General features: G+C 37.8%; 1 protein-coding gene across 1 annotated transcript in view; it reads left to right on the top strand.

Moving 5' to 3' along the window:
* Rtel1 (Regulator of telomere elongation helicase 1) overlaps positions 1 to 23,294 on the top strand; it is a 168,671-nt gene extending 145,377 nt beyond the window's left edge. The window contains exons 14-16 of the mRNA XM_067144670.2: positions 3,510 to 4,109; positions 10,663 to 10,804; positions 22,255 to 23,294. Coding sequence (XP_067000771.2) covers positions 3,510 to 4,109; positions 10,663 to 10,804; positions 22,255 to 22,331 — 819 coding nt within the window. The 3' untranslated portion in view covers positions 22,332 to 23,294. The remainder of the gene's footprint in view (positions 1 to 3,509; positions 4,110 to 10,662; positions 10,805 to 22,254) is intronic.
* Positions 23,295 to 23,613: the final 319 nt, after the last annotated feature.

The following is a 23,613-nucleotide window of genomic DNA, read 5'->3' as shown; positions in this document are numbered from 1 at the left end:
GGACTATCTACAAATGGTAGCTTCGTTCTCGCTTTTGTTTTCCCACTGTTTTCATTGTTGTTGTTGTTGTTGTTGTAAATATGGAGTCTTCCAGCAATATTTTATGTATGTATTATATGTATAATTTTGTGTGTTGATGAGGTGCTCATGAACAGATTTTGTTAAGAATATAGTTAGCTATTTTAGAATCAGTGGAGTTATTGATGAACCTAGGTGCAGTTCCTACCTATTTAGTAGTTTTCAGGAGGTTAGGTAAGGCCTGCAGCAGATGTACCAGTACGCAGCATTATGTACACGCCCTGGGATATAAAGTTTATCATGCTCTATCTAAATTCGAGGGATCCATTCTGGTGAACTCTGGCGCCCATACTACGGACATTTCGATTAACTATTTTTATTAATTTAATTTATTTCAAGTATTTTATGAAGTTTTTGAGCAATATTTTTTATTTACATATTTTATTCATGATTTTATTTATTGGTAATCATCAAAATGTTACCGTATTTCACCAGGTATCTGACCAACCACCACTGCTACCACCCCCACCAACACTACCTTCTTGTAGTTTTCAGTGGAGACAAAGTAGAAAACTTTTCAGTTTTCAGCAAGTCCACATCTCTCTCGGTCCTTCCCTCATTGCTGAGGACCTTGTTCTTAGATATTTTTGCAAGGGTTTTCCATGTTGTTCTCTCTTAAGCTTTCCCGTATGCAGCAACCGCTATAGGACCAACATTAGTCTGACAGCCTCCCACATGGTATTTCACCAGGTATCTGACCAACCACCACCGCTACCACCACCACCAACACCACCTTCTTGCAGTTTTCAATGGAGACAAAGTGGAAACCTTTTCAATTTTCAGATCATTTAAAATCGAGTCATTAGTTGAGTCCAAGGAATACAGAGCATTCTCCTCCAATACCACATCTCAGAAGCATCTATTTTCTTCCTATCTGATGTTCTAACAGTCCACATCTCTGCGCAATAAAGGAAGACAGACAAGATGAATGCACAAACTTTCACTGACTTAGAAAGAGAACGGTCTTTCTAAATTGGGATATTGCCGCATAATGTGAATAGTAAGCTGAAGGAGAATAACATTCACTGAGCAAGTGGCCATGTTGTGGTTAGGGCCATGCAGCTGTGAGCTTGCATTCGGGAGATAGAGAGCTTGAACTCTACTGTTGGCAGCCCTGACGTTGGTTTTTCCATGGTTTCCCATTTTCACACCAGGCAAATGCTGGGGCTGTACATTAATTAAGACCCCAGCCATTTCCTTCCCACTCCTAGCCCTTTCCTTTCCCATCGTTGTCATAAGACCTATCTGTCTTGGTGCAACGTAAAACAAATTGTAAAAAAAAATTTAAAAATCTGTGAATATTGTAGTTCTTTGCTACTGTGAAAAACAAGTTTGATCAAACAGAAACAAATGAGTTAACATCGTAAATAACAGTGAAGAATACACTTTTGCCAACTGAACATGAGATGAGCTGTTCTAGTTCTAATTTTTATGTATTCTCTGTGTTTTGTGCTCTTAAATCTTGTCTTTGTTGGAATTCATTGTTATGAATTGTGAGGTAATTAATGAAGTTCATTTGTAGGATTACCTGTACACCTGTCATAATGAGAATGAATGAGTCCTAAATCCTTGATATAACAATAACTGCCTTTACAACAATATTTTTCTCTGGTCCACCCGGTATTCTCATATCAAGATTTCACTGAAATCTGTCACAGTCAAAATATTAATCCATTGTGTTTGCGCATCTAGATGCTACTGCGCTTCTGTACTGGATAAGCAGTTGTTTTGACACTCATGTACATGGTCACAAGTTCTAACATGGGTTTCTTGTCACACCATTGCCACTGCTCTGCTTACGTAATGGAACATGTTCCAGACTGCAGCAGATATTATTTGTTTGTGTGTTTGTGTCAACTTTACATAATGAGTTTCATAGTAGCTTTGAATGACCGTGGCTGTTAAACAGATAGAAAACCACCCACCTGCGCTAGGCTTAATACAGAAGGAGGGAAGGAAGCAGTGAAAACAATGTTGCACGGCATTGTTTCTGTCTTTTGTACATAGAAACCTGGTGATTATTAATGTAAATGTTTATTCCGTATTAACCTATTTGCATCATTTGATGAGCTGTGGTCAAGGCAAGTTGTTATGGCATAGGAATGTGTCTTTGTCAAGAAACAACAGTTTATTTTTATTCATATTCTTTAGTGACCTCAGTTGCCATCTTAGCATTGAGAAGTTGTAGTCATTCAGATGAAAATAAAATAAGAAATCTCCTAGAAAGTGATCTAAAGAGTGATTCCAAAGACAGGGATTTTAGCAGTGAATCGGTGTGTGTACTAATATTAGTATTGATAAGGAGGAAGGTGACATAAACAATTCTGACGTGCCGGCACCTGCAAAGCGATCTCGCATGATGATATAGATTTTGGTTCTCATAGGGAAATTGAAATAGTTGTCCTGAATGAGTAAATTTTTAATTTCAATATTGGAATTTATAATTTTCAGAAACAGACCAATTGTAGTGGAATTATTACTTGCATGACAACGAAAAGAAAACAAGCAGTAACTGGAACTGGACAAAAACTGGTGAAGACCACGTTATTTATACATGTACTGAAGTTTTTTTAAACCCATTGCGCGACAGCCCCAAAGGGCCTTGGCCTACCAAGCAACTGCTGTTCAGCCCGAAGGACTGCAGAATATGAGGTGTCGTATTCAACACGACTAATCTGCTCAGCCATTAATCTTGGCTTCCAGACTGGGGTTGTTATCTCACCACCAGTTAGCTCCTCCATTGTAATTTTGTAGTTACTTTGAACCAACCTTCAGATGCAGGAAAATATCCCTGTCCTGGCCAGGAATCAAATCCTGGGCCTCCGGGTAAGAGGTAGGCTTGCTAACCCTACAACCCTACATAAAACTTTACTGGACAAGTTTGAGATCCAGCCACCTTCCTAACATGTTGATTTTTCAGAAATATGTGGAAATTCTTTTGGCAAAATTTCTGATGAAATATATATACACACACACACACACGACAAAACTATTGAGCAGTCCTGACAAAAAAAAAAAGTTGAAAGATACGTGTATTCCCCCAACAGAATAAATGTCACCAAAAGGTGCATTGCTTGGTAGGCAGTGTAAAAGACATGGTACTGCTCTTCATCTAGAAGAATGTTTTGAAGTCTTACCATATCAAGCATTTATACTGAGGCAAAATAATTGGCGAGTTCATGTTTTTGCTATTAAAATATTTCTTGGTTGATTTTATAGGATACTTTTTATGTTAGCATGCTTGTAACCTTATGTTAGGCCATTACAGTATGATTTTTAGATCAGCTCAGAAGGTGTTTAAATTTAACATCATTGGGTTAACATTCCATTCTTAATACTTGACAGTGTTTCTGCTGTGATTTTTTTTTTTTTTGGTGTGTGTGTGTGAATTTTTTCTCTCTTTCTATTATGTTTTTTCCTGTTGGTTTCAGCTGCCTGCTCCAAAAACTAAGTCAAAAATTCTGTCTGGTGATATGGATCGTCTTGCTCCAGTTTCTGCCTACTTTGACACAGCTTCGAAAGGTTTCAGGAATCCAGATTCTAGATCCTCATCAAGCAGTAATGCAGAGAAGGACTTGGGACCTCTTTGGTCTCCAAAAGACTACTCAGTGGCAGTCGAACCTGCACTAAGCAATGCTCCAAAATCAGTTGATGGTCTTTTTGGAGCCCTTGATACTTCAAGTCATACAATTGATTTTAATGACACTATGGACAGTACTTTTGTTAAGAAGACAGAAAGTGGAAGTATGAAAAGTGACAAAGAACAAAAATGTGAACCTGTGACTAAGCGACCTAAGTTAAAACTTGCCCCCCTGAACTTTGATCCATTTGAAGTCCCAGATTATAGCAATGTCTTACAAAATAGTAATAAGACAAAACGCAAATGTGAGTTAAGTTCAAGTGTCTTCACCCCTGGTACTAGCTGTTCGGCAATGCCAAGTTCTTCTTCAAGATCAGTAGCATCTTCAGAAAACATTGAAAAGGGGAGGGATCCTGCAGTCACATTAGAAATTGCTAAGTATTTAAAAGAGGTGAGTAACTCTCTTAAATTATTGACTGAACTAATAAGTGATGTGAGAGATTGAATTAGGTTTGCCATGTGTCCCGTATTATATGGGATTTCCTGTATTTGAAACTCTGAAGTAATGTCCCGTTTTAACAGCATGCGGGACGCCCATTTTTTCCCATATTTAAACAGCTCACTTTTGCCATGGTTAAAATGTCCTATTTACAGTAGCTTTTAATGAAGCAATACTTGAGCATGAAAAAAATAAACTTTCCATTGTTGAAACTTATGATACAATGTCAAAACTGACGTCTGTGTTAATTTGTAGGAAACATGATTATTCTTTTGGTGGGGAAGTTAAGTCATTAATAGATCAACTCCTTCCAGATCTTTGGAATGAATTAAGTGAAATCTAACCTAAAGAGCTTTTGCAATGCTGCAATAAATGATTTGGAAAAAGTTTATGACTCCAGTGATTTTAATATTTTTAAGAAACCAGAGGATTTACATTTGAAAGATGTTACATTTTTGGTTTTGAAGAAATGGTTTATCCTTGGACATTTACTGTAATTTGTCCAGCTTTTAATTTGGACAGCTTTGGTGAAGAATTTTCTTCCCATAACATTGAATTATGTGGTGCTGGATCTAGATATACCCAAATTGATACTGACAGTGATCAGAGTTATAATCTAAACTCTAAATGGGTGATTCTTTTTTTCTCTACAAGTTAATTTAAATGCTGTTCCAAATACAGTCAATCCTCATTAGTGCATTCCTCATTAACATTTTTTCCTACTTAGCACATCGTGAATTCGAAGTCCTGATTCTCATCGTATTAAATTTATATAAAAATACCTCACGTATCGCATCACAAATTTTTGCTATTACCGCTTAGTACGTTCATATTTTTTCTAGCCCTGAAAATGTTATTTGTAATCCCTTGTGAAACCAGCATGATTTACAACTCGGGTAAGAGCCATCTCCACAGTTACGTGATTATGGAAAAAAGCCTTAAATTCCTGAACTCCACAGGATAAGTTGCACCTTTGGGGAGCAAGTCGTTAGCCTCAGAAATGTTCAGTTTTGCTTGCCAGTTAGCAGCAAGATTGCTGAATAACACACTGAGCCTATTTGTGCTTGTATTTTGCATTCTATTCAGAAGTTAAAAATTTATTTTTTGTTGAGTGGTACAGTTAAGTTTTGCCACATGATGTCTGTCTGTTAGGTCATCAGCCCAGAGGCTGGTTGGATCCTCAAATAGCACCACCAAAGGTTATGCGGTTAAAAGGAAACCGCAAAAACCAATGGCAGCACCAAAATGAGGCGTACTAGGCAAGACGAGGAGTGAGGTAGTTTGCCATTGCTTTCCTCACTGGGTCAGAAAGTGCTATTGCAGCACGACTGACCCTATGAGCAACACCTTTCATAACACTCAGATGCACTAGTCGTGCTCTGAATGTCATTACTCAGCACCACCAATACCCCAGCAGCTTCCATATTGTCACAGCCATGGATTAGACTGGGACTTTGGTGGAAGCTACACTTTACTCTGGCCTGTGCCAAGAGATGGATACAAAAGTACTGTATCCATCAAGAAATGGCAGCAGGTTGTCCTTGCAGAAACGTCTTAATGAGGTTTAACTGTATACTATTGTTGGTATATTGTAGGGTATAAAATTCATTAGACCTTTTTGTACAAGTATACTCCGGCTACCAAGCTGCTCATACATAATTATGTTAAAAGAGATTTTTCAATGCTTAAAAACAAATCGAATTATGAATAGACTTTCTGCAACCCTGATAGTCAGAAATTCTAGTCTCACTGATTTTGATCATAGCTGTCAGAAATTTCATGGCTTGATTAAAGGAGCTTCAGCGTTATTGAGAAAGTGAAAAAAACTAAAAATACCAGTTTTAACCTTTTTATGTAATAAATGAAACACCAAAATACTGTGGTAAAGTTTGCGCCTGCAGTGTAAAAATGTTGTTACGCCGTGTCGACATGACCTGTCCCTTACTGGCATTTCAAAAACGTGGCAACCCTAGATTGATTGAACATAATTCTGCTTCATCCTACCTGATTTTTTTATTTATTTTATGCAGATTTCCAAAATTATGCATTCCCGCAAGACAGAGTGTACTGAAGACTTCATAATTTTTGTTCATTGTTCTTCTTGGGGTCCTTAAGGTCACTTTGGCCCATGTCCATAGAGATGATTTCTTCAGTATAAAGATTAAGCCTTTTATAGGCCACTAAGTTCATCTGGTTGTTTACAGATGATCTCCTAATATGGGGAAACAGCGAGAGTGAAGTGCAGGAACAGCTAAATGTATGGGAGGAAGTTGTGTCATCTTACAGAGTGAAGTTCTCAGCACAAAAGAGTAAAGTGCTGGTAACGACACGAAACAAGAACCGAGTGTGTAATGGCATGACATGAGAAGGGGAGCAGTTGAAAAGAGCTGAAAGCTTTAAATACCTGGGAAGTGTAATTGAAGAAAATGGAGAAAACAAGGTGCAAATCAATGAAAGAGGAAGGTGTGCACATAGATTCTGTAAGAGTGTGGCAAGATTGATTTGGAACAGGGATGTACCACAGAGTTGTAAAGGAATTATCTAAGACTTATTTTGTGCCAGTTTTGACATATGGGTCAGAAACATGGGTGATGAAGGAGAGGGATGAAAGTAGAATACAAGCAGTGGAAATGAATTTTCAGAGGTGTTGAGTAGGTTTAACACAAGAATGGACAGAGTAAGAAATGAGACAGTTCGGGAAAGATAGAAAGAGAGAGAAATCAAGGCTGCAGTAGTATGGACATGTTAAGAGAGTAGGACAAGAGAGGATACCAAGAAAGATGTTAGAAATTGACTTGAAGGAAAGGAGACCTAGAAGAAAACTGAGGGACAGATGGCTGAAAGGTGTAAAGAAGAACATTGAGACACGTGGAGGGAACTGGACGACAGTGAGAGAAGAGAAGTGGTGGATGTACAGAAAACGATGTTCCGAGCAGACGCAGCCTGTGGTTGGAAACTGCTGCAGATGATGATGATGATGGTGATGAAATAGTTCATCTGGTGCTGGGGACTGTTTGAGAGAGAAAATCCACTAAGGATAGCTGCCCTAATACTAGGGAAACCACAAAGGCTCAGCCTACTGATTAATTCGTAAGGACGATAAGATAATACATTTAATTCATTTTCATTGGAATTTTTTAAAATCTTGCAATACTTATTAATTTTTGGGCAGCTACACCCCAATGGATTCTATTTATTCAAATAACTTAAGTTTTACAGATGATTTTGTACTATTTGTAGGAATCTCTCAAAATTGCAGTTTACATTTTGTGTAGAACATTAGTAAGGAGTCGAAATCTTTTGAAAATATTCACGGAGAAATTTGTGATTACAAGCGATTGTTCCGCACGCACCAAACAAATTTGGAACAAAGACGAGCCTTGTTCCTAAGCCCCTTGTCACACAGAGCATCGAATGATCAAGAGCAACCAACTGCCATTGAGTACTAACGACTAAATTCATTTACCTTGGAAACACAGTAGTTTAATGGAATAATATCAATAAGTTAATTTATTGAATTTACCGCCTAATCAGTGTATTTATTTATTTATCAGTGTATTGATTAGGTGGTAAATTCAATAAATTAACTTATTGATATTATTCCATTCAAGTATCATCAATACGGATCAAGAATGATATTTATCACATGTAACACAGTAGTTATCCCAGACATCTGGGATCTAGTTGCCCAAGATGTACAGCGGTGTCAGATGACCATTTTATAACTTTGTAGGTCATAGTATTAATATCATATGCTAGCAAAGTTCTGCTGTACATAATAAATCAACGACTAACAACTTTCTTGCATTCTCAGATCTCTGCTGACAAGTAGGTTTTGTGGCAGGTAAAGGTACACGAGAGTCAATAACAAACATGAGGCAGATAATTGAGAAATGCCGTGAGTTCTGTGTCCCAGCATATATTTGTTTCCTTGATTATGAAAAGGCCTTCGACTGTGTCAAATGGGACAAGTTGTGGGAAGTGCTCAATGAATGTGGAGTCCCAAAACACTTAACGTCATTATTGAAAGGTCTTTATAATAGTCATAATGCAACCATAAGGGTGGATGGTGAATGCTCAGAATTTTTCAATGTGACAAATGGAGTCAGACAAGGTTGCATAGTGTCATCCCAACTCTACAATATCTACGCAGAGTATGTAATGAGAAGAGCACTGGATGGCTGGGATAGTGGAATTTCAATCGGTGGTAGGAAAATCAATAATTTACGCTTTGCTGATGATACTGCACTCATTGCAAGAAGTGGACAAGAACTTGATGAATTGCTCTCTAGAGTGACAATCATTAGTTCGGATTTTGGTCTAGAAATTAACATGAAAAAGACCAAACTAATGGTTATCAACCGACAAAGTCAAATCCCAATCCAAATAACAGGATGTCTGAAAGATCTGGAGTTGGTGAATGATTGTGTATATCTGGGCTCCATAATCAGTAACACGGGAAATTGTGATAAAGAAATAAAACGACGGATTGTCCTAGGTCGTGCCGCAATGCTTAAACTCACAAAGATCTGGCAGAACCAAAACAGTGAAAATAAGATTGGTGGAATCACTGGTGTTCTCTGTTTTCCTATACGGTTGTGAGACCTGGACTGTGAAGGCTAGTGACAAGAATCTAATACATGCCTTTGAGATGTGGTGTTGGCGGAGAATGCTCCGTATACCATGGACAGAAAGAAGAACAAATGCCTCCATTATAGAAGAACTGAGCATCACAAAACATCTATCTTCCCGCGTTAGTGAAAGTTACCTCCAGTTCCTGGGACACATTTTGAGGAGAGAAGGAGACAATTTAGAAAAGACCATTCTGCAAGGCAAAATTGAAGGCACCAGACCAAGAGGCAGAACAACAAGTAGATGGTTAGACCAAGCAAAGAAGATCACCGGTCTACCTCTTCACAATATCTTAAGAAGAGCTGAAGACCGCTCAGCATGGAAAAATCTCGTTAAGGATGCAGTTACTAACAAAGTGAAGAAATGAGGTCACGACGCTCAGCAATGAGTAAACCGACTGATGATGATGATGATGATGATGATGATGATGATGTCATAAGAGACTGCAATTTAACTGCAGTGCATGCAAGAAATCAACTAGTACAGCAGATGAAGACTTCGAGAAGCAAACCTGACATCAAGAAAACCTGCCAGAGGGCCAGAATTGTCTATACAGCATTGAAGGGCCCATCTACAGTTCACCATAGAGCATCGGCATTCAGCATTGGGCATAAGAGCATTGTAGCCAACTTTCTTTTACAGATGAGTTGAGATTCAACCTCTGGTCTCCAGATAGGAGGGAAAGGGTTTGGATAAAATCAACGATGTGCTATACTGCCTGTATATTTTCATCAAGGACAGCATATGGAGGAGGATCCATGGTGTGGAGTGGCATCAGTTCTGACACCTGAACTGAGCTGTTAATCATGGAAAACAAGGGCTCTGATTGCACACCACTACATTGAGGAAGTTCTTTTTCCACATGTAATCCCTGTGCTCCTCACATTGGCGAGAACTTTATGCTTATGAGAAATAAATTGACAAGAGGGGGTCCACCTCTTCAATACAATATATACAATACAGATAGTTCATCAACATGACATTCACACCTTAATTTTAAGCATACTAAGCAGGATACAAGCTGTTATTCAAGCGAGGGGTGGTAACACCTCTTATTGAACATTGACTGAATGTGCAAGGATGTTTTAAGTGTAAGTGTGTAATGAGAAGTGTGAAAGATTGGAGAGAGAGAGAAAAAACTGAAGATTTCTGTATACAAAAATTGCCTGGAATTGTAGTAACTGAATGAGACTTGTTCTTTCTAATTATTTTTTCAATTAAATTTATGTTTAAGTATGATGTTTGTAATTTTAGCCAGGCCGAGTGGCTCAGACAGTTGAAGCGCTGGCCTTCTGACCCCAGCTTGGCAGGTTCGATCCTGGCTTAGTCTGGTGGTGTTTGAAGGTGTTCAAATATGTCAACCTCGTGTCAGTAGATTTACTGGCATGTAAAAGAACTCCTGTGGGGCAAAATTCTGGCACCTCTGCATGTCCGAAAACTGAAAAAGTAGTTAGTGGGACGTAAAGCCAATAACATTATTATTATTGTAATTTTATGTTCTCAAAGTTAATATTCTTGGAAAACATCCAAGTGATTTTTTTGGCTGGCAGTAGAGTAGAGACCTTGCTTTCAGATACTTTTGCACTCACCAAGTATACAGGGCTGATGACCATGATCTCAAACAAATATATTTAGGATTATACGTGTAAAAGATCAGCTATAAGATTACAGTGTAAGGTTTCCCAGAATAAAATGTCATTGTTCTGAGAGATGATAAAGTCGTTAATCCTAAGTGAAAAAATATACATTCATATCCCAATCCTAGCAGCTGCAAAGATGAAACAAAATGCTCTGATCTACTTCATGTCTTTGACAATGTGATTAAATCTTTATAGATATAATCCTACAATTCACCTGTCTATTTTACTTGCAGTTAAAGAAGACACTCGATACAGAGTCTTACAAGAAATTTACTGTAGTGACCTCGCATTACAACCAGAACAAGGATTTTGACCACCTAATAGAAGTTTTAAAAGATATATTTATTTCCAAAAATCTTCACTCTCTCTTTAGAGGTAAGTACTAGATGTTTTATGGATGAGGTATTGTAGATATAGCAGAAATGCATGATTTCTATGGGTGGTTTTTAATACCATCTCATTCCTGTTTGGTGATACAGTAGCTATAAAAATGCAGTAAGTTTCTAAAAATACAGTATCTGTGTGAACAAATTTGCTTGTACCCACCATTGCATGTTTCTGGAAGTTTGCTGCAGTACTTCTGAGTCGATATTGTTGATTTTGGTGGCTATATAAAATAAATTTTTGGAAGATAAAATGAATATGTTTTGGTTTTCATCAGAAAGTATTAGCTTTATTTTTAACAGTGGCATACAACTTTAACCGTTTTATTGATAATCACAACAGGGGAGATCCCTCCCCGCCCCACGGCACTCAGCACCCTTGAAAGGGCTGTGGCCTGCCCAGTAACCGCTGCACAGCCTGAAGGCCTGCAGATTAAGAGAGGCCTGTGGTAAGCACAACGCATCCTCTCAGTCGTTATTCTGGGCTTTTGAGACTGGGGCCACCATCAGATAGCTCCTCAATTCTAATCACATAGGCTGAGTAGATCTCGAACCAGCCCTCAGGTCGAGAGAAAAATCCCTGACCTGGCCAGGAATCGAACCCAGGGCCTCCGGGCGAGAGGCAGGCATGCTACTCTTACACCAAGGGGATGGCACAAAAGGGGAGAAGGAGGGCAAATTATGTTCAGATGCAGCCACTTAATCATAATCCAGCCCAGTGAAGAAAGGTTCCTCAAATGATAGCTGGTTGTCGTCATGGGGTACGTGCCGGGGGACTTAAAATAATGTACTATCTAGCATTTGCCTGGAAAATCCCACGGTTAAACCACACTCAGGTAACCGCTGTCAGCACCAAGATTTGAACCTCAGATCTCCAAACGATGCAGCTTCTCAAGTCTCGTGGAGTGTGAGTAACATTGATGCAAAAATCCAATATCATTTAAGATGCGCTAGTGCGGCTTTCGGTCGTCTCCTAAGAAGAGTGTTTGACAATCATGATATTAGTGTGAGAACCAAACTGTACGTTTACAATGCTGTTGTAATTCCTACTCTTTAGTGTTGGCTACTGAATGCATGATTCGAAGCAGTGTATCGATTCATTGAAGTGTCCGAGTGAATCGATTCACAGGAACGGCGAACTTCACGGCACACGATTCAGCTTACTCCCAGTGAACAGAGCTGAGTGGCGCACTCACTGGACGTTGACGGGGAGCCGAGCTTCCGCTGCAGCGAGACAGTGAATCATAGCACACTGAAAGAATCGTGAACGAGCCGGCTCAGTGAGACACAAGATACACATGGTTCCTTATCGGTTCACTGCAGCGAGACATACAGTGAGCCATGCTACACTGAAAGAATCGTATGCTATAAAGGACTCTCGAGCTCAGCTCATTTGAAAATAATACCCATTTGCATTCACTGTCCTCTTCTGACAGGGAGGTTTAAATAATAGATGGATTTATTTGCAGTGTTAAAAAGTTAGTCACAACATAATTCTGAAGTAGCTAGTAAGTAGGTAGGCTATTAGGTTATACTATTTATTAGTTTAATGAATCTTAGTATTATAACTTAGTTGACATTTGACAATTAAACTCTACTCTAGCCTGCCCTATGACTATGACTATGAGTCATGCTCATGATCACTCAAAATACCTGTTTTATATTGGGAAGAACGGCTCAGTATTCTCTCAGTTCATATGTCACATCGTTGCACAAGACTTCAATCATATGTGGACAGACGCAATAACAGTATGTTGAATCAGAAAACCAGCAGGCTATTGTACATCTCGGGTAGCCTATACAAAATATGACGATTAAAAAAATCCTCAGCTGATAGAAAAATACATATTTTCAAAAATGACAGAGCGAGTTGTCGTGTGGTTAGTATCGCGTGGCTATGCGCTTGCATTCGGGGGATGGTGGGTTCGAATCCCACCGTCGGCAGCCGTTAAGATGGTTTTCTCTAGTTTCCCCATTTTCACACCAGGAAATGCTGGGACTGTACCTTAATTCAGGCCATGGCTGCTACCTTCCTAATCCTAACCTTTTCCACCCTGCGTCGCCGGAGGAAACCTTCGATGTATTAGAGTAACTAGCATTTTTTCTAAGAAAGGAGTTCATAGTATGAAGACCAGATGGCAGCTGCGAGCACTGAACGCTGTTGCTGTCTTACCAGCACATACTACACAGATGCAGTAGGAGCGGTGACCAATGTGCCGTGAATCGGATCACTGTATCGATTCAGTAACGTGAACGGAATCAAATGAATTGATTCAGTAAAATGATTACATAAAATCAGCTTCATGGTCCGTATCGCACTTCAATAGATTCACAATTAAGTATTTATTTATTTTCCACCTAGTCGATACAATGATTGCTTAAGGCAATTTTTAATGGTCAAAAGTGGTACATGTTTCGTATATTATCAACATCTTCAGCCACATAACACTGTTTAGATGAAAAATATATAAAATTGACAAAGTAATGCTTTAGAGGAAGTGTCCTTAAAATTAACATAAGATTGACAAGATTAAAACAAACAAATAACTCAAGAGAAAATATATAAATTATTTCTACAATAGAAAGCAGTCGTCAAGGAACCACTTGTACAATATTCCATAGAGAAATTGTCCTAATAAATATTCTTTTCTTAATAATTCATGAAAAAAGATCAATTTATAAATTAAAAATTATACAATTTATAAGTAATTATCGAAATGAAGAAATCCTGATATCACAGTGCGGCTCTTATTATTAATGTAGATGAAAATATAACTAATTCCTAGTTGTCAAATCTTATTAAGCCTGCTTTCCTTTGGAACAGTAACTCCTGTGATTCTTTCACAGTTTTGCGCCGGGTATAATATTGATGATGCGTTCTTCCTTGCTGTTGCACCTGAGGAGGTGGAGGAGCGGGGTATATAGGTGTGTCAAGAACTTCCTTGCTGTCACCTATAGCTTCAACTGGGGAGGAATAAGTTGTAGGGCTATCTGTAGGTGGAGAAATTCCAATTCTTTTTTCTTGATCCTTCTCAAGCATTTTCAAATATACTAGAATTTGATAATATAATGGATTCTTATATTCTACAGCCTCATTAAGGTTATCATTTTTCTTTTCTTTTTTCATCTAAACAGTGTTATGTGGCTGAAGATGTTGATAATATACAAAACATGTACCACTTTTGACCATTAAAAATTGCCTTAAGCAATCATTGTATCGACTAGGTGGAAAATAAATAAATACTTAATTGTGAATCAGTAAAATGAATCGAAAGTCCCATCACTACTACTCTTATCTATGGTTGCGAGACCTGGACAACCTACAGGAGAAACCTAAAATGCCTAGAAAAATATCATCAACGATGCTTGCGGAGAATACTGAAAGTTAAATGGCAAGATTGTCGAACGAACATTAGCATCCTCGAAGAAGCCAACGCTACAAGCATAGAGGCAATGATAGTCAGGCATCAGCTACGCTGGGCTGGTCATATCGTCCGCATGCCAGATACACGCCTCCCAAAGAAAATATTGTACTCCCAACTAAAGAATGGCCAGCGTAACCATGGAGGGCAGCTTAAACGGTATAAGGATGTTCTGAAGTATATAATCTTAAAAGATGTCATATTGATATGATCAACTGGGAAACTACAGCCGAGGATAGGCCCAAATGGCGTAGCATTGTATACAATGGAGTTGAACATCTAGAAAAAGATAGGAGAAGATTAGCTGAGAGGAGGGACCGCAGGAAAGAACGAGTGAATGCGAGGTGTGGCATTCTTGCACAACCATCTGCTACAACTCCTAGTTTGTCTGTCACTGCAATAAAATCTGTGCATCCAGAATCGGTCTGTTCAGCCATCTGAGACGACACAATTAATGTGTCCAAATAACATTGTATTTATATACTGCATATTCGTTGACGAATAAATGCCTATGATGATGATGATGGAGTGTGAGTAAATACGCTCAGCTGTGGAGGTGAATAGAACACAAAATACTGGACCAGAACATGAAAAGAAAAAATACTTTTACCATTTTTCAGTGATAGTATTAATTTTTGCGCACAATTACATTATCCACCCAAGCTTTTCTGGTTCACCTCTGTTCATATTGTAAGAATCACCATTAACCCTTTTCTTCTCTTCCCTTTCCCAGTTTCTGACATTCTTTTGATGTTTTCTGTAACTTCCACTGGTAGAACTCATATTATGTTCACGTAAATTATCTTCACCTTCAGAAGCAAAGCCATCGTTGCTGTGTTTGAATACAGACAATATGGCCAGTAAGAAACAATAAATGTCTGTATAACCCTTCATAATTTACATTAATTTATTGCATTGAATACTCTTCTAAGGCAGTGCATTCTTAAAATGAAAATAATATCTGCATTTTTGATTCCATTTTGGAATTATCAATAAAATGGTTAAAGTTGTATGCCATTGTTAAAAATAAAGCTATGCTGCCAATACTGTGGTTCCATCATACGCAAACTTTTAGTAACAATCAGGAACTTGGATATGTTGAAATGTCCTCTTTCCGAATGAAAAGCATTCTTGATCTTAAGCAAGTTCACTGATCATTTATAGTACATTGGCCAGAAGTTTTTAAAATCGAAATCATGCCACACTCAGCCATTGTTGCAGTTCCTCGAGCCATCTTGGATGCCTTACAGATTAAGACCACAGATCTGCTACACTGTGTAAATATGATCCTTTCTTCATATCGGCCATGTTATGACACTAAACTTCCTGTCACAGGACAAGAATGAGTGATTTAAAGATAAAATTTTCATGATGTTCTGTATTGAACTGTATCACAATTAAATTGAAATAACAAAAAACATAGTTCAACCTATTCAATACAAATAAATAAGAAATGTAGTGTTACATTTCTATTTAATTATAAGCGGAAGCAATACCGGTTTCGACCCCAATCCCAAGCCGAATAAAATGCACAAACAATGCATAGGTAAATAAGAAATTAAAGAATGAGTCTTTCACAAAAACAATTGAAGAGGCAAAATAAGATAATGGGGATTGGCACTGTGCAATTTTAAATCGTAAAATCTAGAAGAAGTAGAAGGTCAGTCACTTATATGAAGTAAGGCGCGATCTTCTGAATAGTAGCACAACACACGCAAAGTTCGGCACTGTCTCAAAATGTTTACGAGAAGAGGTGAACAGTTAAGTGAGCCTGAAAATATATGCATGCTGTTACGGCGATTTATCTTAATACATGGTGTGAATGGACAGTTATAGATTTTTAATGAACATAGTTTTGATTATTATGTCTTTGCTTATGTATTTGTGATTATTTTATGGCTGATGATGACATTATATATGTTGAAACCGGTCCCCAAGTTGAATAAAAGGTATTTGTAACATCAACATGTAATTAGTATTGAAAAGGTTGAACCTAATAGATATCTTATTGTTGATCTCAGTTCAATACGGAAACATTAATGAAGTTCATATATTTGAAGAGCATTCTTGTCGAAAAAATGAGGTCTAGCGTTGATCTGTTCACTCCAAATCCATGTTGTTCTTCCTCAAGTTTAGGTTCAACAAATTTTCTGATTTTTCTCTCCAGGATGGTCTCATATATATTTTAACCCATGAGATAGAAGGGTTACGCCTCTATAGTTGGTACACTTCTTTCGGTCACCTTTCTTAAATAGTGGAATAATCACTCCTTACCTCCAGTCACTGGGGATTTCATTTTCTTCCCAAAATTTATTTAGTACTCTGTACAACCTTTGTATTCCAGGTTCTCCAAGTGCTTTGATCATGTCCACACTGAACTCATCCAATCCTGCAGACTTGTTTTTCATTTTACATATTGCAGTCTCCACTTCCAGCCAGGTCAAACTTTCTACATTATAATTTATAGGGTTTAGAGGGTCATCTTGTGTGTCATCAGTTCAGTTCAGTAAGTGATCGAAATATCTGCTAAACTCCTGTAACATTTCATTTTCATTTCTAGTTACCTCTTTTTGGGAGCTCTACTGTGTTAATAGTACTATTATCATTTCTTTTGTTTTTAACAATGCTATACAGTAGCTTCTTGTGTTTGTCTTGCCCTATTCTATTGGCAAGATCTTCTTTGCCTTTCCTTTTCTCATTGTCAACTATTCTTTTGACCTGTAATCTTTTTTCTCTGTAAAATGACAGTTTATCCTCAATTTTACTTGGATTTCCTCGCACTCTGGCGCGGTACAAAGCTCTTCTTGCGCCATTGACTCTGCCTCTCGCATATTCTCTCAGCTGTCTTCACTAATACTCTCCTCAGGTTATCCCATTCCTCATTTGCAGATCTCAGATCTTCTTTGGGTAACATCTTTCGAACATTTTCTTGAAACATTTCCTTCACCCTTGGTTCAGAAAGTCTCCAAGCTTTTATTTTTGGTGTTCTTTTGTTGTAGACTTTAGGAGGTCTTCTCTTTATGATATCTGCAACCAATAGCCTGTGGTCTCCATCAAAATTTTCACTAGGAATTACTTTGACATCATTTACAATCTTCCAAACTTCTTGGTCGGCGAGTATATAATCAATCACAGTTCCATAGTGATCGTCCCAACTATATCTTGTAATCTTATGCGAGTCCCTTTTCTTGAACCAAGTGTTACTCACAACCATATTATTCCTCATACAAGGATCTAGAAATTGTTCACCCTCTGTCGTCCTATTCCCCATTCCATGAGGACCCGGGGAGGATTCGTAGCCCAGTCTGTCTGATCCAACCTGAGCATTAAAATCTCCCATTACTACCATATTTTCACAATCCATATGGTCTTCCAAGTTGGACAGGAAGGCTTTTTTTTCATTTGAACATCCTGATTGTGGAGCATAGACCTGGGTTATATGATATTTGTCTCCATTCCAGTTTACTGACACTTTAATTATTCTGGCACTGACAAATTCAATCTGGCTACAAACATCAATATCTTTATGAAGTATAAAGCCCACTCCATTTCTTGACTCCAAGTTATTTCCAGACCAGTATAGTTTATAGTCTAGACAGAGGTGTCTTATTCCTGTTGCCTTCCATTTGGTTTCACTCATCCCCATGATATGAATTTTCCTCCTTTCCATCATATCAACTATTTCTTCAGTTATATTTGTCAGTGTTAGAAAATTCAATGTTCCAATCTGACAAGTGGGTCTTGATTTGGGTTTTGTAGCTGGTGAAGCTTCAGGTTGTGTGCCGTCATAGAACCTAGCTGTTGTCATTGCCTTGAGTTCTTCGATCCAAGCTCATATTTTTCTTGAAAGTGATTGCAATTAATCTCCAACTGACTTGCTAGGCGTAACATTAGAGAAGATTTTCTGTCAATGTTATCTCCCTTAGCCTTTAGCAGCCCCTGCCACATCTACAAGGCAGCAGCTTCCTGTTGAATGTATGTGTCATTTCCTACACAAAGGCTTCAACAAGCCCCCCAAGTGTGAACTCCTCTGCCCATAGCCATTGGTTCTCCCTTAGTTTGTCAGGTTTGGTAACAGCTGCCTAACCCTCGGCCAGACAGTCGCAGGTAGTACCGTCTACTGTCGCATACGGTAGCAGGATGTACCTGACCTGATAGTCAAATCCTATAAACGAATAATTAGGTCTATTCAGAGACATACAGTATTCAGTTAATTACACATACCTGCAAGGCAAACGGGTCATTCTCGCTCTTTTTCGAACACCACCATGGCCATTGTATTCGTCTCTTCTTACACAAGCTCTTTTAATAATATTCCTTTTATATTCTTTTGGTTGTTTATTTCTTTTCCTTGTCTTTGCTGGAAATTAATCATATTCCCTCCCGCTCATCTTGAACACTGTATCATAATCACCAGTTACCAGCACAAATATTAATAAAAACACTACTAACGTTGCAACTTTCCACAGACAAATGCGAGTGTAGACATAACCTTAAACACCAACTGATGAAACAACTGAAAACTGGTCCAAATAAAGCATGCAACAAACATTGCATGTTAAAAGGGGCTTGAATCAATGATTGAAGTACCTTCTTAAAATCAAATCTAAAAACTCATGACCTAGTACACAATGATAGACGGGCGATATTAGAACCATTTTAACACTCAAATGTGTATCTACCCTCAGCCAGTTTGAATCTGTTACTGTTGAATGGAAATTGCTTTTTCGAGTAATGGGGAATATGGGACTTGACTGGAAAGACATGCACTTTAGCTGAATCTGTATCAAGCTCAAACCATGGAAGTTAATATTAATGGTACTACAAGAGAAGCAAAAATTGGAAGAGGAGTACGACAAGGCTACCCACTGTCAGCATATTTCTTTAACCCCTTCAGTCCCGAATTACAGTCCCTGACATTACGTGTTATAATTCTCATGTTAGGTCCGTATTGAAATGTTCTGACGTCGAAAAAAATTATTTTTTGCTGCCTAGCAGACCCCTTGGGATTCTTTTAAGCCATATTAGAAAAAAAATCGTTTTTGTTGCCATTGCTTCAAAAAATATTTTCTTGTCCAATATATTGGACACTGGGTCTGGGAGGTTGTAAGATCATGAAATCTTAAGTGACTAAAATGCAGGTTTAAAAATACTTTTTAAATACGTCAGCCTTGTGTCGGTAGATTTACTGGCACGTAAAAGAACTCCTACGGGACAAAATTCCGGCACCTCGGCATCTCCGAAAACCGTAAAAGAGTAGTTAGTGGGACGTAAAGCAAATAACATTATTTATTATTAAAAATACTTTTTATTGCAGAATATGACTACACATCGTTAATATCAATGATATGTATAAATAAATCGCAAAATAATTAAGACTGGCTTTCTACTTCAAAAGAAATACTCCCGAGAAACAAAATAACTTGGATTGACTTCACATTTTTACATTTCTTCCTAGAAATCTAAGCTGTTTGCTGTCTGTATACCTGTAAAAAGGAGGTACTGGTATTTCTCCTTGTGAAAATCGAATGATCATAAATATGTCTTTTAATAAAATGTGTATTGCGATGTAACCTAGCAACCGTGCAGGCTGTGATGTGACGTATTGATGGATGGCCATGACATAGAGATCTACGGACTGTGCAGCTTCCTATATACAGGTCCATGACTTATTTCCTACAGCTCAGTGTAGGCATATCAGTGCTTTAATTTTACTGTCATTGGTACTTTTGAAATTTGTTTTACCAGACTACAGGGCATAAATATTTGTATATTTTGCAAAATTTTCAAAATCATCATCTGTGATATACTTGATGAAGAAATCAATAGGATAATCTTGAAAACCTTGAATGTCACTGAAATCATGTTGGAAACGAATAAAAGAGAGAAAGAATGACGCCTGTATTGATTTTCAGTAGTTTTTTTAGTTTTTCAGTGAGATAATCCTATAGTTGTCTCCCCAGTCCCTAACTGTATAAGTAAACCTACAGCTTCTTCCCCACCTTCTGCCATTAGTTGATCTGTCACAACACGTTCACATCCAATATCATCTGCCAGTCCTGTGAATCCCATTTAGGTTTCATGTCTTCCTTGAGTGAAAGATTTGTACATCCTATCCTGACGCCTTGGCCAACAGCAGCTGGAATATCTTCAAAATTATCCCTTTCATCTGACATATCAGTATCAAACAGATCTCCGTCTTCAAGCACGTCCAGTATTCCCTTGGCATGCATTTCATTCAGAACACTGATGTTTTCCTGCATCCTAGAAGTAAAACAAAATATTACATAATTTCTAAAAATAACCTCACATTTTTATTGTTGAAGGGCAAAACCTAATTATTATACATTTTGGAAGAATTATTATATAATTTAAGCCTGTAATACTTTGTAAAAGATTCACAAGTTGTGAACTCTCATCAGCATCCAGGTCATGAACTTCAGAAGAAGTACTACCATTATGACCTGATGTCCAAAATTTTGGACATTGAATTCCATCGCTTAGGAAGCTCAAGTAAACTTGCTTTTTCAGTTATCATATTATAAAGCTGAAGCTTATGTTACTCTCTTCCACACACATAATTTTCTCAAGTCATATGAAGCAGATTGCTCAAGTATTTAATACAGAAATGTGACTTACCTGATGATCCTGGCAATGAGTCTGCCATCTTGCATGTTTTGATGTTTACTTCATAACTCTATCAACAGAAGGCAGAGATATTCGATGCCTTGCACTAGCCAAACGTCCAAAATAATGATCATGAGGTTTGAATGGTAATTGAGATAATTTACTGCATTTAAAATAGGATAAAAGTTAGTGTCCAATATATTGGACACCAGGTCTAAAGGGTTAACCTGTCCATAGAAACTGCAGTTAGAGAAATGAAAGAGAATACTAAAGGGGTGAATTTTAATGGTAATAAGGTTCACAGCATCTGCTTTGCAGATGATATTGCTGTCTTAGCTAATTCTGAAAAGGATATGAGTAAGTTGCTAAGAACATTCAACAAATCCTTAGAAAAATTAAAACTAAAAATTAATATAAAGAATGATTGTAGACAATAGGAAGCTTACTTAGTACTCATCTTGAACACTGTATCATAATCACCAAACACACTGATAGAACAGTTCACAGAATTCTCCTATTTTGGTTGTGTAATTACCTCTGATAACAGGTCCCTTTCAGAAATCAAGAAAACAATAGTGGTAGCAAAACAAGCCTTCCAAAATAAGAAAAACTTATTGCTAAACAACCATCTCAGTTTGGAGACCAGAAGGTCATTCCTCAAGTCCTTTGTTTGGAGTGTGCTACTGTATGGTGCAAAATCTGGACATTAGGGAACCAGGAAGAAACCAAACTTGAGGCTACGTAAATGTGGTTTTGTAGAAGAATTACAAAAACAAGTTGGATGGATAAAAAAATGACCTTGTTTTAAAGACCATAAAAGAGGATTGATGTTTATTAAATATTATAAAGAATAGGAAAACAAAGTTTCTTGGACACGTACTGAGACATGGCTTTCTTCTCCAAACCATCATCAAAGGTAAAGTACTAGGAAAGAGACCCAGGGGACGACCAAGAATGTCATACATCAGGAACTCTGTCGGTGAACTGGCATGTAGCAACATAAAGAGGCTAGCAGACGATCATCAAATGTGGCTACAGCGGCAAGGCATTGCTTCTAGTAAATGATGATGATGATGAACTCAAACAGACCAATTTGGTGACTCAGGTCCCTTTTAACAATCATCCATTCACTTGTATTTTATATTACGAATGCATTCTTAAAAGTAGTATAATAATTATTTTTAAAGATGAATGTCTTCCTAATGTCAGTTTCGAGTTAGAGCATTGAAGGATGCAAAAGCCACAGGCAGATTTTCTGTCTTCTCTTTGCTTATTGATTCTGATTCTTTTCCCAAGACTAGTGATGCCAAAACAGTAGCCTAAGTTATACTAGATAATCTTATTTTGACTTGTAGGCTTCTTACCAACACTAACACATTATTGTCTGTTTCAGGATTTCATCGGTTTATCAAGAGAGAACATAAAGAAAAATTTAAACAACTCTGTGAATTATTAGGAGAGAAGACCTAATATTTTAGGAAGATTATGTATATTCTGTTGTAAAATAATGTCCTCTGTAATATTTTGTATCTTCTTTGCATATTACTGTATATCATAAAATCAAGTTATGAATTGTAATCTCCAAAATGGTCTGAAGAAACCCAGACATTTTGTTACATCATTTTGACAAACTAGCTGTAATCATTTGTTGTGAGATATTTGTATATGAACTTTATTGAGAATTGTATTCAGGTTAAGGAAAGCAGCGACGTACTAGACTATATGGATTCTTTTTCCATTCTCCAGTAACAAAAGATGTACTACAATGTTGCAAGACATGTGTTGTCTCCTCCAGTAACTTGCTGCTCGCTATTTGTTTCCCTAACAAGGAATATTCATGTGCCTGTTTTAACACTACCAGAATTAGAGCCACCTGACATCAAAAAACTGAAGCATGCAGTTATATCAAACTAAGTCTTTGCAAACTATTTGCTGTTAAACATTGCTAATATATTTGGGTTTCCATGTATGATAATTGAGCAGGACGCATGACTCTCTCTAATCAAAAATATTCAGACACCTACTCGAAACTGTCCTTTGATTGTTCCTTGGGTATATTGCCGAGTAGTGGACAGTAATATGCCGCCTTTGGTCTTTATTACAGCTCAAACTCTGCAGGGAGACTAACTACCTGGTGTTGGAACATCTCTGGGGGAAATTGACAGACCATTCTTCGTGCATCAATGTAGTAATTGTATTTGGTGATGTTGATTGTTGGTGTCTGGAGTGAAATTGCTGTTCTAGTTAATCCCAGAAGTTCTGTATGATTTTTATCAGAGCTCTGGGCTGGCTATTCCATTTCAGGAACACTATCCACAAACCACTCATAAACAAATGCTGCTTTTGGCAGGCTGCATTATCATGCTGAAACACTCAAGCTTTTCCGAATTGGTCAGAATGTCTTTATATCCATAAACTTTTTTTTTTTTTACAAGTTGCTTTACGTTGCACTGACACAGATAGGTCTTCGGCGATAATAGGAGAGGAAAGGACTAGAAGTGGGAAAGGGTACAGCCCCAGCATTTGCCTGGTGTGAAAATGGGAAACCATGGAAAACCATTTTCAGGGCTGCCGACGGTGGGATTCGTACCCACTATCTCCCAAATACTGGATACTGGCCACACGTAAGCAACTGCAGCTATCGAGCTCAGTCCATGTACTTTTAACGTACTGTATAGTACTGTGAGGACCGAGCTCGATAGCTGCAGTCGCTTAAGTGCGGCCAGTATCCAGTATTCGGGAGATAGTAGGT

The sequence above is a fragment of the Anabrus simplex genome, chromosome 3 (genome assembly GCF_040414725.1).
Source record: "Anabrus simplex isolate iqAnaSimp1 chromosome 3, ASM4041472v1, whole genome shotgun sequence".
Classification (NCBI taxonomy): Eukaryota; Metazoa; Arthropoda; class Insecta; order Orthoptera; family Tettigoniidae; genus Anabrus; species Anabrus simplex.
The sequence above is the reverse complement of the archived record's forward strand: the minus strand, read 5'-3'. Positions and strand labels throughout refer to the sequence as shown.